Genomic DNA, 16356 nt, shown 5'->3' with positions numbered 1-16356 from the left:
ACATACACGTTCATGAAAAAACTGAACAGGAATGACAGTTTTACGAACTCTGACCCCTCCCTTCCACATTACATAGCTGTCCGTCCTATACGCCATGTTACCTACCCCCTTAAATGTCCAAGGTCCCTGAGTTTTGCACATAATGTTATTACACAACTCTATCATTTCAATGTCCATGTTTACATGATTATTGTACACAGTTAGTTATATTTAATTTATCACTAGTGCTCGTTCCCGAATGAGTGAATCGATCCCCATGTTCCTAATGTTCTCCTTGTTGGTTCATAAGGGTCAGTGTATGTGGCACATACACCAGAGGAGCAAAAGGATGTGGACACCTGCTCGTCAAACATCTCATTCTAAAATCATGGGCATTAATATGGAGTTGGTCCCCCCTTTCCTGCTATAACAGCCTCCACTCTTCTGGGAAGGTTTTCCACTAGATGTTAGAACATTGCTGCTATAACAGCCTCCACTCTTCTGGGAAGGCTTTCCACTAGATGTTGGAACATTGCTGCTATAACAGCTTCCACCTCTTCTGGGAAGGCTTTCCACTAGATGTTGGAACATTGCTGCTATAACAGCCTCCACTCTTCTGGGAAGGCTTTCCACTAGATGTTGGAACGTTGCTGCTATAACAGCCTCCACTCTTCTGGGAAGGCTTTCCACTAGATGTTGGAACATTGCTGCTATAACAGCCTCCACTCTTCTGGGAAGGCTTTCCACTAGATGTTGGAACGTTGCTGCTATAACAGCCTCCACTCTTCTGGGAAGGCTTTCCACTAGATGTTGGAACATTGCTGCTATAACAGCCTCCACTCTTCTGGGAAGGCTTTCCACTAGATGTTGGAACGTTGCTGCTATAACAGCTTCCACCTCTTCTGGGAAGGCTTTCCACTAGATGTTGGAACATTGCTGCTATAACAGCTTCCACCTCTTCTGGGAAGGCTTTCCACTAGATGTTGGAACATTGCTGCTATAACAGCTTCCACCTCTTCTGGGAAGGCTTTCCACTAGATGTTGGAACATTGCTGCTATAACAGCCTCCACTCTTCTGGGAAGGCTTTCCACTAGATGTTGGAACGTTGCTGCTATAACAGCCTCCACTCTTCTGGGAAGGCTTTCCACTAGATGTTGGAACATTGCTGCTATAACAGCCTCCACTCTTCTGGGAAGGCTTTCCACTAGATGTTGGAACATTGCTGCTATAACAGTCTCTACTCTTCTGGGAAGGCTTTCCACTAGATGTAGGAACATTGCTGCTATAACAGCCTCCACTCTTCTGGGAAGGCTTTCCACTAGATGATGGAACATTGCTGCTATAACAGCCTCCACTCTTCTGGGAAGGCTTTCCACTAGATGTAGGAACATTGCTGCTATAACAGCCTCCACTCTTCTGGGAAGGCTTTCCACTAGATGTTAGAACATTGCTGCTATAACAGCCTCCACTCTTCTGGGAAGGCTTTCCACTAGATGTTAGAACATTGCTGCTATAACAGCCTCCACTCTTCTGGGAAGGCTTTCCACTAGATGTTGGAACGTTGCTGTGGGGACTTGCTTCCATTCAGCCACAAGAGCATTAGTGAGGTCGGGCACTGATGTTGGGCGATTAGGCCTGGCTCTCAGTCGGTGTTCCAATTCATCCCAGAGGTGTTCAAAGGGGTTGAGGTCAGGGCTCTCTGCAGGCCATTCAAGTTCTTCCACACCAATCTCAACAAACCCTTTCTGTATGGACCTCGCTTTGTGCACCCAGGCGTTGTCATGCTGAAACAGGAAAGGGCCTTCCCCAAACTGTTGCCACAAAGTTGGAAGCACAGAATCATCTAGAATGTCATTGTGTGCTGTAGCATTAACATTTCTCTTCACTGGAACTGAGGGGCCTGGCCTGAACCATGAAAAACAGCCCCAGACCATTATTCCTCATCCACCAAACTTTACAGTTGGCACGATGCATTGAGTCAGGTAGCGTTTTCCTGGCATCTGCCAAACCCAGATTCGTTCGTCGGACTTCCAGATGGTGAAGCGTGATTCATCACTCCAGAGAACACGTTTCCACTGGCGGAAAGCTTTCCACCACTTCAGCTGACGCTTTGCATTGCGCATGGTGATCTTAGGCTTGTGTGCGGCTGCTCGGCCATGGAAACCCATTTCATGAAGCTCCCAATGAACAGTTCTTGTGCTGACGTTACTTCCAGAGGCAGTTTGGACCTCGGTAGTGAGTGTTGCAACCGAGGACAGACGATTTTTACTCACTTCAGCACTCGGCAGTCCCGTTCTGTGAGCTTGTGTGGCCTACCACTTCGCAGCTGAGCCGTTTGTTGCTTCTAGATGTTTCCACGTCACATTAACAACAGTTGACCGGGGCAGCTCTAGCAGGGCAGAAATATGACAAACTGACTTGTTGTGAAGGTGGCATCCTATGACGGTGCCACGTTGAAAGTCACTGAGCTCTTCAGGAAAGGCCATTCCACTGTCAATGTTTGTCTATGGAGATTGCATGGCTCTTGTGCTCGATTGTATACACCTGTCAGCAACGGGTGTGGCTGAAGTAGCCTAATCCAATTTTGTATCCAGTACATATTGTATTACTGTTTGTATACAGTACATAGTGTATTACTGTTTGTATCCAGTACATAGTGTATTACTGTTTGTATCCAGTACATAGTGTATTACTGTTTGTATACAGTACATAGTGTATTACTGTTTGTATACAGTACATAGTGTATTACTGTTTGTATCCAGTACATAGTGTATTACTGTTTGTATACAGTACATAGTGTATTACTGTTTGTATCCAGTACATAGTGTATTACTGTTTGTATACAGTACATAGTGTATTACTGTTTGTATCCAGTACATAGTGTATTACTGTTTGTATACAGTACATAGTGTATTACTGTTTGTATACAGTACATAGTGTATTACTGTTTGTATACAGTACATAGTGTATTACTGTTTGTATACAGTACATAGTGTATTACTGTTTGTATCCAGTACATAGTGTACTACTGTTTGTATACAGTACATAGTGTATTACTGTTTGTATACAGTACATAGTGTATTACTGTTTGTATACAGTACATAGTGTATTACTGTTTGTATACAGTACATAGTGTATTACTGTTTGTATCCAGTACATAGTGTATTACTGTTTGTATACAGTACATAGTGTATTACTGTTTGTATCCAGTACATAGTGTATTACTGTTTGTATACAGTACATAGTGTATTACTGTTTGTATACAGTACATAGTGTATTACTGTTTGTATACAGTACATAGTGTATTACTGTTTGTAGACAGTACATAGTGTATTACTGTTTGTACCCAGTACATAGTGTATTACTGTTTGTATACAGTACATAGTGTATTACTGTTTGTATACAGTACATAGTGTATTACTGTTTGTATACAGTACATAGTGTATTACTGTTTGTAGACAGTACATAGTGTATTACTGTTTGTATACAGTACATAGTGTATTACTGTTTGTACCCAGTACATAGTGTATTACTGTTTGTACCCAGTACATAGTGTATTACTGTTTGTATACAGTACATAGTGTATTACTGTTTGTATACAGTACATAGTGTATTACTGTTTGTATACAGTACATAGTGTATTACTGTTTGTATACAGTACATAGTGTATTACTGTTTGTATCCAGTACATAGTGTATTACTGTTTGTATACAGTACATAGTGTATTACTGTTTGTACCGGACTAGTTTGCATAAGTGGACTGTGTAGAGCTTCATGGACAGCAGGAGCGCAGACACTGGTTAGTCGAGGTAATTGAGGTAATATGTACATGTAGGTAGAGGTAAAGTTACTATGCATAGATAATAAACAGAGTAGCAGCAGTGTAAAAATGGGTGGTGGGGGGGGGGGGGGGGTCAGTGCAAATAGTCCACATAGCCATTTGGTTGGCTGTTCAGGGAGTCTTATGTATTGGGGGGTAATACACAACTTAATATAGTGATACATGGGCCACTTTCTTTTTCTCTGAGAGCCTTTGTAATGTTCTTTTTAACATGGGGCTTACTGTTGGAGTAGACCTGTTAGTGTTGCACTGTTTCAGTGGGTATTACTCTCTACACTTTCTTTTTCTCTGAGAGCCTTTGTAATGTTCTTTTTAACATGGGGCTTACTGTTGGAGTAGACCTGTTAGTGTTGCACTGCTTCAGTGGGTATTACTCTCTACACTTTCTTTTTCTCTGAGAGCCTTTGTAATGTCCTTTTTAACATGGGGCTTACTGTTGGAGTAGACCTGTTAGTGTTGCACTGCTTCAGTGGGTATTACTCTCTACACTTTCTTTTTCTCTGAGAGCCTTTGTAATGTCCTTTTTAACATGGGGCTTACTGTTGGAGTAGACCTGTTAGTGTTGCAATGCTTCAGTGGGTATTACTCTCTACACTTTCCTTTTCTCTGAGAGCCTTTGTAATGTCCTTTTTAACATGGGGCTTACTGTTGGAGTAGACCTGTTAGTGTTGCAATGCTTCAGTGGGTATTACTCTCTACACTTTCCTTTTCTCTGAGAGCCTTTGTAATGTCCTTTTTAACATGGGGCTTACTGTTGGAGTAGACCTGTTAGTGTTGCAATGCTTCAGTGGGTATTACTCTCTACACAGACGTTCATAAAGTAACAGGCGACATGGGGTTTTCACACACATGTGAGATAAGAGAAATGTTCATCCATACTAACCGTGGGATGGCTGTTCTCCTGGTCCGTCTCCTTCTCCTGCTCCTCCCTCCCTCCTTCCCTCCCTCCTCTCCACACGATGGCCTCAGTCTCGTATTCCTTCACGCGAAGGTTGTGTCTGTCAGACAGGCTTGCCCTCCGCACCACTTTCCTAAAACACACGCAGGGAGGAGAGGGGTTCAGTGTTCCTGTAAATCAGGGTTTATTTATCACAGTCCTGGAGGTTTATATTTGACTTCTATAGCAGCACTAACTCCTGATTTATAAGAAAACTCAGCTATTAGTTGAATCATGTTTTAGTACTGGGCTGTAACAAATGCATCCCGTGATCACATTGAACAACACTACCGTAGTAGCAGATAGTGGAGAAAATGTAATAGTCTGCATGCAGTTTCCTCTCTGTCCAGTAGAGGTCAGTACATACCCACGGCTGCCTGCGCTGGATGTCCTCCTGCACAGGGAGGTCTTGTGTTTAAGCTGAGACTTCATGATGATGTCGTGTTTGTGTTTCAGGTCGAGCAGGATGGCTCGGAACTCCTCGTCCTCACACAGGTCTAAAGGTCAGAGGTTAGAGGTTACACAAGGAAAACACACACACACAGAGGATGGCTCGGGAACTTCTCGTCCTCGCACAGGTCTAAAGGTCAGAGGTCACACAGGGAACACAGAGATCAAAACACATCTTCCCATCAACCACTGCTCTGTGGCCTGGTAGGGGTTTATGTTTTGTTTGTTTTTTACAACAACAAAAAACAGAACAATTAAGCAAAATAAATATCAGAACAAAAGGCAACTAAACCCTCCCACCCCGTAGAAAAACAAGAAAAAAAGAAACCAATACAAAACACAAAAACAATACACAACAATACAAAAACAATACACAACACCACAGAAACAATACAATACAACACAAAACCAATACACAACACCACAAAAACAATACAATACAACACAAAACCAATACACAACAATACAAAAACAATACACAACACCACAGAAACAATACAATACAACACAAAACCAATACACAACACCACAAAAACAATACAATACAAAACCAATACACAACAATACAAAATCAATACAACACAAAACCAATACACAACACCACAAAAACAATACAACACAACACAAAACCAATACACAACACCAGAAAAACAATACAATACAACACAACACAAAACCAATACACAACACCACAAAAACAATACAACACAAAACCAATACACAACACCACAAAAACAATACAAAAGAAAAACCAATACACAACACCACAGAAACAATACAATACAACACAAAATCAATACACAACACCACAAAACCAATACAATACAAAACCAATACACAACAACACAAAAACAACAAATACAAAGCAACACAAAACCAATACACAACAACACAAAAACAACAAATACAAAGCAACACAAAACCAATACAAAAACACACACAAAATACAGAACATTAGAGAGAAAATATCTTCATCTATATCCATCGATCTACAAGCCCACATCCACCAATCCCAATGGAAGAGTTTCCATGTAGTCCAGGAAGGGTTGCCAAATTTTTACAAAATGGTTGAATTTATTTCTTAAAGCGTAGGTCATCTTTTCCAGAGGAATACACTCACTCATTTCAGAGAGCCGTCTTGTAGTTGAGAGAGGGGAATCTGATTTCAATGTCTATGCAACACGTGTTCTTGCAGTGGCAATGGAAATATCTGTCAATTTGATATTGAAATTAATCCTCAAGTTCACATTTGTAAAGTTACCCAGAAGGCATGTTTCAGAGGGAAAGGGACCTCTATAATAAAGGTCAGGGTATCACCACCTTCATGCCAGAAGGCTTGTCATTTAGTACACTGTTAAGTAGAATGCAAAAAAAGTGCTTTCTGTTGTTCCACGTCTAAAACCCATGTCTGATATTTCAGGGTGATATCTATGTAACCTTTGAGGGTTTAGATAGAGTTGGTGGACAAAGTTGTAATGTCTGTGTCTGCAGTCGATGGTTGCTGATACGCTATCATGGCATAGGTTCGACCACAGCCTCTTCATCATTTGTAATATAGTTACATCAGCTTCCCATCTCTCTCTTGACCTACAGTATATTAAGTTGAAGTCTGAAGTTTACATGCACCATAGATACAGATGCATGTAAATTCAGTTTTTTTCACAATTCCTGATATTTAATCCTAGTAAACATTCCCTGTCTTAGGTCAGTTAGGATCACCACTTTATTTTAAGAATGTGAAATGTCAGAATAATAGTAGAGAGAATTATTTATTTCAGCTTTTATTTCTTTCATCACATTCCCAGTGTGCCAAATGTTTACATACACTCAATTAGTATTTGGTAGCATTGCCTTTAAATTGTTGGGTCAAATGTTTCGGGTAGCCTTCTACAAGCTTCCCACAATAAGTTGGGTGAATATTGGCCCATTCCTCCTGACAGAGCTGGTGTAACTGAGTCAGGTTTGTAGGCCTCCTTGCTTGCACACGCTTTTTCAGTTCTGTCCAAATTTTCTATAGAATTGAGGTCAGGGCTTTGTGATGGCCACTGCAATACCTTGACTTGGCTGTCATCTGCCAAGGGGGATGAATACTTTTGCAAGGCACTGTAGTTGTTCAATACTAAATCGAGTTGGTAAAATTATCTCCAAGAGTGCTTCTGAGAAAGTTTCTTAACTGCAAATAACAAAATAAATGCATATTGGATAACTGGTATTTCACTTCCAGTTGCTCAAATTACACAACGATTCCATCTACATAACAATATACTAAATGCATTCTTCTCTTCTCATGCCAATGTTGAAAAATGTTGTTATCCAAGATCATTGGCAGGAGACTATTTTCCCACAGGGTGTTTCAGGTGACAAGTCTCCTTTCAGACCAAAGAACTTACGAATTTCATGCTAAGATCTTACTAAATGTCACGTTCTGACCATCGTTCGTGTGTGTTTTCCTTGTTTTAGTGTTGGTCAGGACGTGAGCTGGGTGGGCATTCTATGTTGTGTGTCTGGTTTGTCCATTTCTATGTTAGGCCTGATATGGTTCTCAATCAGAGGCAGGTGTTAGTGATTGTCTCTGATTGGGAACCATATTTAGGTAGCCTGTTTTGTGTTGGGTTTTGTGGGTGATTGTTCCTGTCTTTGTGATTGTGGCACCAGATAGGACTGTTTTGGGTTTTGCACGTTTCTTGTTTTGTAGATTGTAGTACTTTCATCTTTATTAAAGATGCACAAAACTAACCACGCTGCATTTTGGTCCGCCTCTCTTTCCCCACAAGAAAACCATTACACTAAATTGATGGTACAGGGATTGCTTGTTCTTGTTGATATAGTCTTGGGGTTCCACTTGTAGATAATATTACTCCCAACCTCTTCATTATTTCCATCTGAGTCCAAGAGGAGGCTGGTTCAGCTTCAAATAAGGATGAAATAAATGTAATTTGTGCTGCCCAGTAATACATCTTGAAATGTGTCAGATGGAGACCTCCTAGACGATAATATTCATTTGTCCCTTGGAGTTTTACATTCAAATGGTCTTGTTAATGGACATAAAGGGATTATGGGTAAAGATTGAAATAGGTACCGTCATCTTAGGTAGGACGTAATACAGTTAACGATCTTAATGCAGCTGATTCTCACAAATACTGTAAGAGGCAGATCTACCCATCTATTCAAGTCATCCACCACCTTCTGAACCAAGAGAGTTAATCTTGAACATTATCAACCGTGATTCCTAGACATTTAAACCCCTGTGGCGACTATATTTATTTATATTTTTAAAAATCTTTATTTAACTAAGCAAGTCAGTTAAGGACAAATTCGTATTTTCAATTCTTATTTTCAATGACGGCCTAGGAACAGTGGGTTAACTGCCTGTTCAGGGGCAGAATGACAGATTTGTACCTTGTCAGTTCGGTGGTTTGAACTTGCAACCTTCCGGTTACTAGCCTGTTTGATCGGTGTTGATCAGGTTTGGCAAATAGTCCTAATTTATTAAGCCATCTCCCTAGAAATCGATTTATAGTCAGCATGGTGGAGAGAGATTTGCCTGTAAGAAGAGGATCTTTATTTTTCTTATGAATAACTGTTACAATAGCTGTGGAAGACTCTGCTTCCCAGCAGCTATATTCAGAATATCCATAGAGAAAGGAATATGCTAATCCTTCAACTCCTTCTAGAACTCCGTCTCCCGGGGATTTGCCGGGTTGTAGAGAGGGAATTGCCTATCATTGCTAGTTCTGTTCCATCAGAACTGCATAACTTTGAATAGTATTGTTTAAATTACTCATGAATCTATTCATGGTTGAGACACTTGACCATTTTGAGTTTCGACAGTGTTGATGGTTCTCGAAATCTCCTCAGCTTTTATCTGCCAGGCCAAGACTTTGAAATATAATACCCTATGTACTTACAAAACTGAAAAGGATATTCTTCGAACTAGGCAAAGATATTATGAATTGGGGTAGAAAAGGCACAGTTTTTTAGTCACCAATGAGCAGTATGTTTCTTTAGAGCCAGATTTGTGGTGTTCCTGTGGGAGTAATAGGATTTCGTTCTCTAATTTGTTCAATTCAGCAGTGTATTTATTTTTAAAACATTTGGTATACGACATTATTTGACCCCTATGAAAGGTTTTAATGTATCCCAGAGTACAAAACTATTGGGAGATTTTGATCTCCGATAAATTGAGAAAGTTCTGCCTGTTTCAAAAGAGGTTTCGGGCGACATCTTGAACTCCATCCGACAGAAAGTGTGAGGGGAGAATTATCTGAGATGCTTCTGGATAAATCCTCAGTTTCCACAACACTATAGGTTGGTTTAATGGCGTTTTAGACCCTAGTACAGCAATCATGTATACAGTATAGTAGGGTTGGGTATTGCCAGGGAACTCACGATACAATATTATCACTAGGTGGCGATTCTATATGTATTGCAATTCGATACTGCCATTTGGTGTTCCAAACATATTGCTCACTATACAGTACCAGTCAAAAGTTTGGACACCTACTCATTCAAGGGTTTTTCTTTATTTTTTATATTTTCTACATTGTAGAATAATAGTAAAGACATCAAAACTATGAAATAACATAAATGGAATCATGTCGTAACCAAAACAGTGTTAAACAGATCATTCAAAGTAGCCACCCTTTGCCTTGATGACAGATTTGCACACTCTTGACATTCTCTCAACTAGCTTCATGAGGAAGTCACCTGGAATACATTTCAATAATAAGGGATGCTTTGTTGAAAGTTAATTTGTGGAATTTCTTTCCTTCTTAATGCGTTTGAGCAAATCAGTTGTGTTGTGACAAGGTAGGGGTGGTATACAGAAGATAGCCCTATTTGGTAAAAGAGCCCGTATTACGGCAAGAACTGCTCAAATAAGCAAAGAGAAACAACAGTCCATCATTACTTTAAGACATGAAGGTCAGTCAATGCAGTACATTGAATAACTTTCAAAGTTTTCAAGTGCAGTCGCAAAAACCATCAAACGCTATGATGAAACTAGCTCTCTTGAGGACCACCACAGGAAAGGAAGACCCAGAGCTACCTCTGCTGCAGAGGATAAGTTCATTAAGTTAACTGTCTCTCATGAGGACCACCACAGGAAAGGAAGACCCAGAGCTACATCTACTGCAGAGGATAAGTTCATTAAGTTAACTGTCTCTCATGAGGACCACCACAGGAAAGGAAGACACAGAGCTACCTCTGCTGCAGAGGATAAGTTCACTAGTTAACTACACCTCAGATTGCAGCCCAGATAAATGCTTCACAGAGTTCAAGTAACAGACACATCTCAACATCAACAGTTCAGAGGACACTGCGTGAATCAGGCCTTCATGGTCGAATTGCTGCAAACAAACCACCACTAAAGGACACCAATAATAAGAAGAGACTTGCTTGGGCCAAGAAACATGAGCGATGGACATTAGACAGGTGGAAGTCTGTCCTTTGGTCCAATCGCCATTGGACCAGAGAGGCGGCTCCAGCATACCGGAGTCGCCTCTTCGCTGTTGAGACTGGTGTTTTGCTGGTACTATTTAATGAAGCTGCCAGTTGAGGACTTGTGAGGCGTCTGTTTCTCAAACTAGACACTCTAATGTACTTGTCCTCTTGTTCAGTTGTGCACAAGGGCCTCCCACTCATCTTTCTATTCTGGTTAGAGACAGTTTGCGCTGTTCTGTGAAGGGAGTAGTACACAGCGTTGGACCAGATCTTCAGTTTCTTGGCAATTTCTCACACGGAATAGCCTTCATTTCTCAGAACAAAAATAAACTGACGAGTTTCAGAAGAAAGTTCTTTGTTTGTGGCCATTTTGAGCCTGTAATCGAACCCACAAATGCTGATGCTCCAGATACTCAACAAGACTAAAGGCCAGTTTTTATTGCTTCTTTAATCAGAACAACAGTTTTCAGTTGTGCTAACGTAATTACAAAAGGGTTTTCTAATGATTGATTGGCCTTTTAAAATGATAAGCCTTGGATTAGCTAACACAACGTTCCATTGGAACACATGGTGTGATGGTGATGGTTGCTGATAATGGGCCTCTGTACACCTATGTAGATATTCCATTAAAAATCTGCATTTTCCAGCTGCAATAGTCATTTACAACATTAACAATGTCTACAGTGTATTTCAGATCAATTGTATGTTATTTTAATGGACAAGAAATGTGCTTTTCTTTCAAAAACAAGTTAATTTCTAAGTGACCCAAACTTTTGAACAGTAGTGTATGTAGGTAGGTAGGGATTAGGGTTATGTAGCTAGGTAGGTAGGGTTTAGGGTTTTGTAGGTAGGTAGGTAGGTAGGTAGGTAGGTAGGTAGGGTTTAGGGTTAGGTAGGTAGGTAGGGTTTAGGATTTTGTAGGTAGGTAGGTAGGTAGGTATGCAGGCAGGTAGGGTTTAGGGTTATGTCAGTAGGGTTATGTAGGTAGGTTTAGGGTTATGTAGGGTTAGGGTTATGTAGATAGGTAGGGTTAGGGTTATGTCAGTAGGGTTATATAGGTAGGTTTAGGGTTATGTAGAGTTAGGGTTATGTAGGTAGGTAGGGTTTAGGGTTATGTAGGTAGGTAGGTAGGGTTTAGGGTTATGTAGGTAGGTAGGTAGGTAGGTAGGGTTAGGGTTATGTAGGTAGGTAGGGTTTAGGGTTATGTAGGTAGGTATGGTTATGTAGGTTGGGTTATGTAGTTAGGGTTTGGGTTATGTAGGTAGGTGGGTTTATTGTTATGTAGTTAGGGTTATGTAGGTAGATTTAGGGTTATGTAGTTAGGGTTTGGATTATGTAGGTACAGTGCCTTGCGAAAGTATTTGGCCCCCTTGAACTTTGCGACCTTTTGCCACATTTCAGGCTTCAAACATAAAGATATAAAACTGTATTTTTTTGTGAAGAATCAACACGCCCAATTTTTCAGTTTTTGATTTGTTAAAAAAGTTTGAAATATCCAATAAATGTCGTTCCACTTCATGATTGTGTCCCACTTGTTGATTCTTCACAAAAAAATACAGTTTTATATCTTTATGTTTGAAGCCTGAAATGTGGCAAAAGGTCGCAAAGTTCAAGGGGGCCGAATACTTTCGCAAGGCACTGTAGGTAGGACGGGGTTGGGTTTATATAGGTAGGTAGGAATGGGTTTAGGGTTACATACAGTTGAAGTCAGAAGTTTACATACACCTTTGCCAAATAGATTTAAACTCCGCTTTTCACAATTCCTGACATTTGATCCTAGTAAAAATTCCCTGTCTTAGGTCAGTTAGGATCACAACTATATTTTAAGTGTCAGAATAATGTCAGAATAATTGTAGAGAGAATTATTTATTTCAGCTTTTATTTCTTTCATCACATTCCTGTGGGTCAGAAGTTTACATACAATCAATTAGTATTTGGTAGCATTGCCTCACAAGGTCCTTTACTGTTGTTCTGGGATTGATTTGCACTTTTCGCACCAAAGTACGTTCATCTCTAGGAGACAGAACGCGTCTCCTTCCTAAGCTGTATGACGACTGCGTGGTCCCATGGTGTTTATACCTACCTATTGTTTGTACAGAGGAACGTGGTACCTTCAGGCATTTGGAAATTGCTCCCAAGGATGAACCAGACTTGTGGAGGTCCACAATTTATTTTCTGAGGTCTTGGCTGATATCTTTTGATTTTCCCATGATGTCAAGCAAAGAGGCACTGAGTTTGACGGTAGGCCTTGAAATACATCCACATGTGCACCTACAATTGACTCAAATTATGTCAATTGTGATACAGTCAATAATAAGTTAAATAATCGGTCTGTTAACAATTGTTGGAAAATTACTTGTGTCATGCACAAAGTAGATGTCCTAACCGACTTGCCAAAACTATAGTTTGTTAACAAGAAATTTGTGGAGTGGTTGAAAAATGAGTTTTAATGAGTCCAACCTAAGTGTATGTAAACTTCCGACTTCAACTGTAAGTAGGTAGGGTTTAGGGTTATGTAGGTAGGCAGGTAGGTAGGTAGGTAGGGGTTTAGGGTTAGGTAGGTAGGGTTAGGTAGGTAGGTAGGATTTGGTAGGTAGGTTGTGGTAGGTAGTTGGTAGGTAGGTAGATAGGTAGGGTTAGGTAGGTAGGTTTAGGCTTACGTAGGTAGGAAGGTAAGTAGGTTTTAGGGTTGGGGCAGGTAGGTAGGTTTAAGGTTATCTAGGTAGGTAGGGTTTAGTGTTAGGTAGATAGGTAGGGGGTTAGTGTTAGGGCAGACTTAGGGAAGGTAGGTGGTTGTGGTAGGTAGGTAGGGTTTGGTAGGTAGGTAGGGTTTAGGTAGTTAGGTAGGTAGACTTAAGGTTATCTGGGAGTCTATGTAGGAAGGTAGGTTAGGGTTTAGTGTTGGTTTTAGACTTATGTTGGTAGTCTCCTCTAGGTAGATAGGTAGGGTTAGGGAACCATAGAGACTAGGTTTCAGGGAACTTACTGTATATTCTTTAGGTTAGGTTTTAGGTTCTCTCCCTTGAGCTGGTAAGGGCACATCAAGTCCAACCTAAGCTAAAGAATTACAGTAGTCCTCAGTCCTTCGTTGGGGCAGATGGAGTTTCTTACCATCATGGACAGCCTCTTCTCCTCTAGCACTGGACAGTATGGAAGGTAGGTAGGGTTTAGTGTTAGGGCAGACTTACCAATGGGAGTCTCCTCTAGGAAGGTAGGTAGGGTTTAGTGTTAGGGCAGACTTACCAATGGGAGTCTCCTCTAGGAAGGTCTTGGCATTGAGACTGGCACCGTGAGAAACCAGCAGCTCTGCTACATGCATCTGGAACCATAGAGACTATCAGTATTTACACAGCTATCCACGATCATCTGCAGGAACTGAGGACTTGGTGGACTGTATATTCTTTAGGTTAGGTTTTACTGAGCAAGTTCTCTCCCTTGAGCTGGTAAGGGCACATCAAGTCCAACCTAAGCTAAAGAATATACAGTCCCCCGAGTCCTCAGTCCTTCGAGCTGGATAAAGATGTTAACTCCCCGAGATGGAGTTTCCTGTGAAGTCCGATCATAAACGACACCAAGCCTCACCTTCTCCTAGTTGTAGTAGCACTGGACAGTATGGACAGCTGGGGCATGGGCAAGAAGACAACTTTCAACCTGCTAGATGACTCCCTGGTAGTCAGGTGCTCCTTTCTCCTAGTGTCCTGCTCCTGCTAGCTGACTCCCTGGTAGTCAGGTGCTCCTTTCTCCTAGTGTCCTGCTAGTCTGACTCCCTGGTAGTCAGGTGCTCCTTTCTCCTAGTGTCCTGCTAGCTGACTCCCTGGTAGTCAGGTGCTCCTTTCTCCTAGTGTCCTGCTAGCTGACTCCCTGGTAGTCAGGTGCTCCTTTCTCCTAGTGTCCTGCTAGCTGACTCCCTGGTAGTCAGGTGCTCCTTTCTCCTAGTGTCCTGCTAGCTGACTCCCTGGTAGTCAGGTGCTCCTTTCTCCTAGTGTCCTGCTAGCTGACTCCCTGGTAGTCAGGTGCTCCTTTCTCCTAGTGTCCTGCTAGCTGACTCCCTGGTAGTCAGGTGCTCCTTTCTCCTAGTGTCCTGCTAGCTGACTCCCTGGTAGTCAGGTGCTCCTTTCTCCTAGTCAGTCCTGCTAGCTGACTCCCCTGGTAGTCAGGTGCTCCTTTCTCCTAGTGTCCTGCTAGCTGACTCCCTGGTAGTCAGGTGCTCCTTTCTCCTAGTGTCCTGCTCCCTGGTAGTCAGCTGACTCCCTGGTAGTCAGGTGCTCCTTTCTCCTAGTGTCCTGCTAGCTGACTCCCTGGTAGTCAGGTGCTCCTTTCTCCTAGTGTCCTGCTAGCTGACTCCCTGGTAGTCAGGTGCTCCTTTCCTTTCTCCCTGGTAGTCAGGTGCTGCCTGCTAGCTGACTCCCTGGTAGTCAGGTGCTCCTTTCTCCTAGTGTCCTGCTAGCTGACTCCTAGTGTCCTGCTAGCTGACTCCCTGGTAGTCAGGTGCTCCTTTCTCCTAGTGTCCTGCTAGCTGACTCCCTGGTAGTCAGGTGCTCCTTTCTCCTAGTGTCCTGCTAGCTGACTCCCTGGTAGTCAGGTGCTCCTTTCTCCTAGTGTCCTGCTAGCTGACTCCCTGGTAGTCAGGTGCTCCTTTCTCCTAGTGTCCTGCTAGCTGACTCCCTGGTAGTCAGGTGCTCCTTTCTCCTAGTGTCCTGCTGACTCCCTGGTAGCTGACTCCCTCCCTGGTAGTCAGGTGCTCCTTTCTCCTAGTGTCCTGCTAGCTGACTCCCTGGTAGTCAGGTGCTCCTTTCTCCTAGTGTCCTGCTAGCTGACTCCCTGGTAGTCAGGTGCTCCTTTCTCCTAGTGTCCTGCTAGCTGACTCCCTGGTAGTCAGGTGCTGCCTTTCTCCTAGTGTCCTGCTAGCTGACTCCCTGGTAGTCAGGTGCTCCTTTCTCCTAGTGTCCTGCTAGGTCCTGGTAGTCTGCTCCTTTCTCCTAGTGTCCTGCTAGCTGACTCCCTGGTAGTCAGGTGCTCCTTTCTCCTAGCGTCCTGCTAGCTGACTCCCTGGTAGTCAGGTGCTCCTTTCTCCTAGTGTCCTGCTAGCTGACTCCCTGGTAGTCAGGTGCTCCTTTCTCCTAGTGTCCTGCTAGCTGACTCCCTGGTAGTCAGGTGCTCCTTTCTCCTAGTGTCCTGCTAGCTGACTCCCTGGTAGTCAGGTGCTCCTTTCTCCTAGTGTCCTGCTGACTCCCTGGTAGTCTGACTCCCTAGTGGTAGTCAGGTGCTCCTTTCTCCTAGTGTCCTGCTAGCTGACTCCCTGGTAGTCAGGTGCTCCTTTCTCCTAGTGTCCTGCTAGCTGACTCCCTGGTAGTCAGGTGCTCCTTTCTCTTTCTCCTAGTGTCCTGCTAGCTGACTCCCTGGTAGTCAGGTGCTCCTTTCTCCTAGTGTCCTGCTAGCTCCTTTCTCCTAGTGTCTGACTCCCTGGTAGTCAGGTGCTCCTTTCTCCTAGTGTCCTGCTAGCTGACTCCCTGGTAGTCAGGTGCTCCTTTCTCTCCCTAGTGTCCTGCTAGCTGACTCCCTGGTAGTCAGGTGCTCCTTTCTCCTAGTGTCCTGCTAGCTGACTCCCTGGTAGTCAGGTGCTCCTTTCTCCTAGTCGTCCTGCTAGCTGACTCCCTGGTAGTCAGGTGCTCCTTTCTCCTAGTGTCCTGCTAGCTGACTCCCTGG

At 42.6% G+C, this 16356-nt stretch overlaps 1 protein-coding gene and 1 long non-coding RNA gene across 3 annotated transcripts in view; one reads left to right on the top strand and one right to left on the bottom strand.

Annotated features, from left to right (window-relative positions):
• Positions 1–16356, bottom strand: part of LOC135540381 (protein phosphatase 1 regulatory inhibitor subunit 16B-like) — a 145183-nt gene that overhangs the window by 3630 nt on the left and 125197 nt on the right. For both annotated transcript variants that reach the window (XM_064966992.1, XM_064966991.1), the window contains exons 8-10: positions 13894–13969; positions 5126–5255; positions 4705–4852 (exon numbers count right to left, since the gene is read on the bottom strand). In XM_064966992.1, coding sequence (XP_064823064.1) covers positions 4705–4852; positions 5126–5255; positions 13894–13969 — 354 coding nt within the window. The remainder of the gene's footprint in view (positions 1–4704; positions 4853–5125; positions 5256–13893; positions 13970–16356) is intronic.
• Positions 1–16356, top strand: part of LOC135540383 (uncharacterized) — a 30449-nt gene that overhangs the window by 12037 nt on the left and 2056 nt on the right. The window contains exon 2 of the long non-coding RNA XR_010455741.1: positions 5215–5261. This is a non-coding gene — a long non-coding RNA (uncharacterized LOC135540383). The remainder of the gene's footprint in view (positions 1–5214; positions 5262–16356) is intronic.

This window comes from Oncorhynchus masou, chromosome 5 (assembly GCF_036934945.1).
Source record: "Oncorhynchus masou masou isolate Uvic2021 chromosome 5, UVic_Omas_1.1, whole genome shotgun sequence".
Taxonomy (NCBI): domain Eukaryota; kingdom Metazoa; phylum Chordata; class Actinopteri; order Salmoniformes; family Salmonidae; genus Oncorhynchus; species Oncorhynchus masou.
This window is presented reverse-complemented; position numbering and strand designations above follow the sequence as displayed.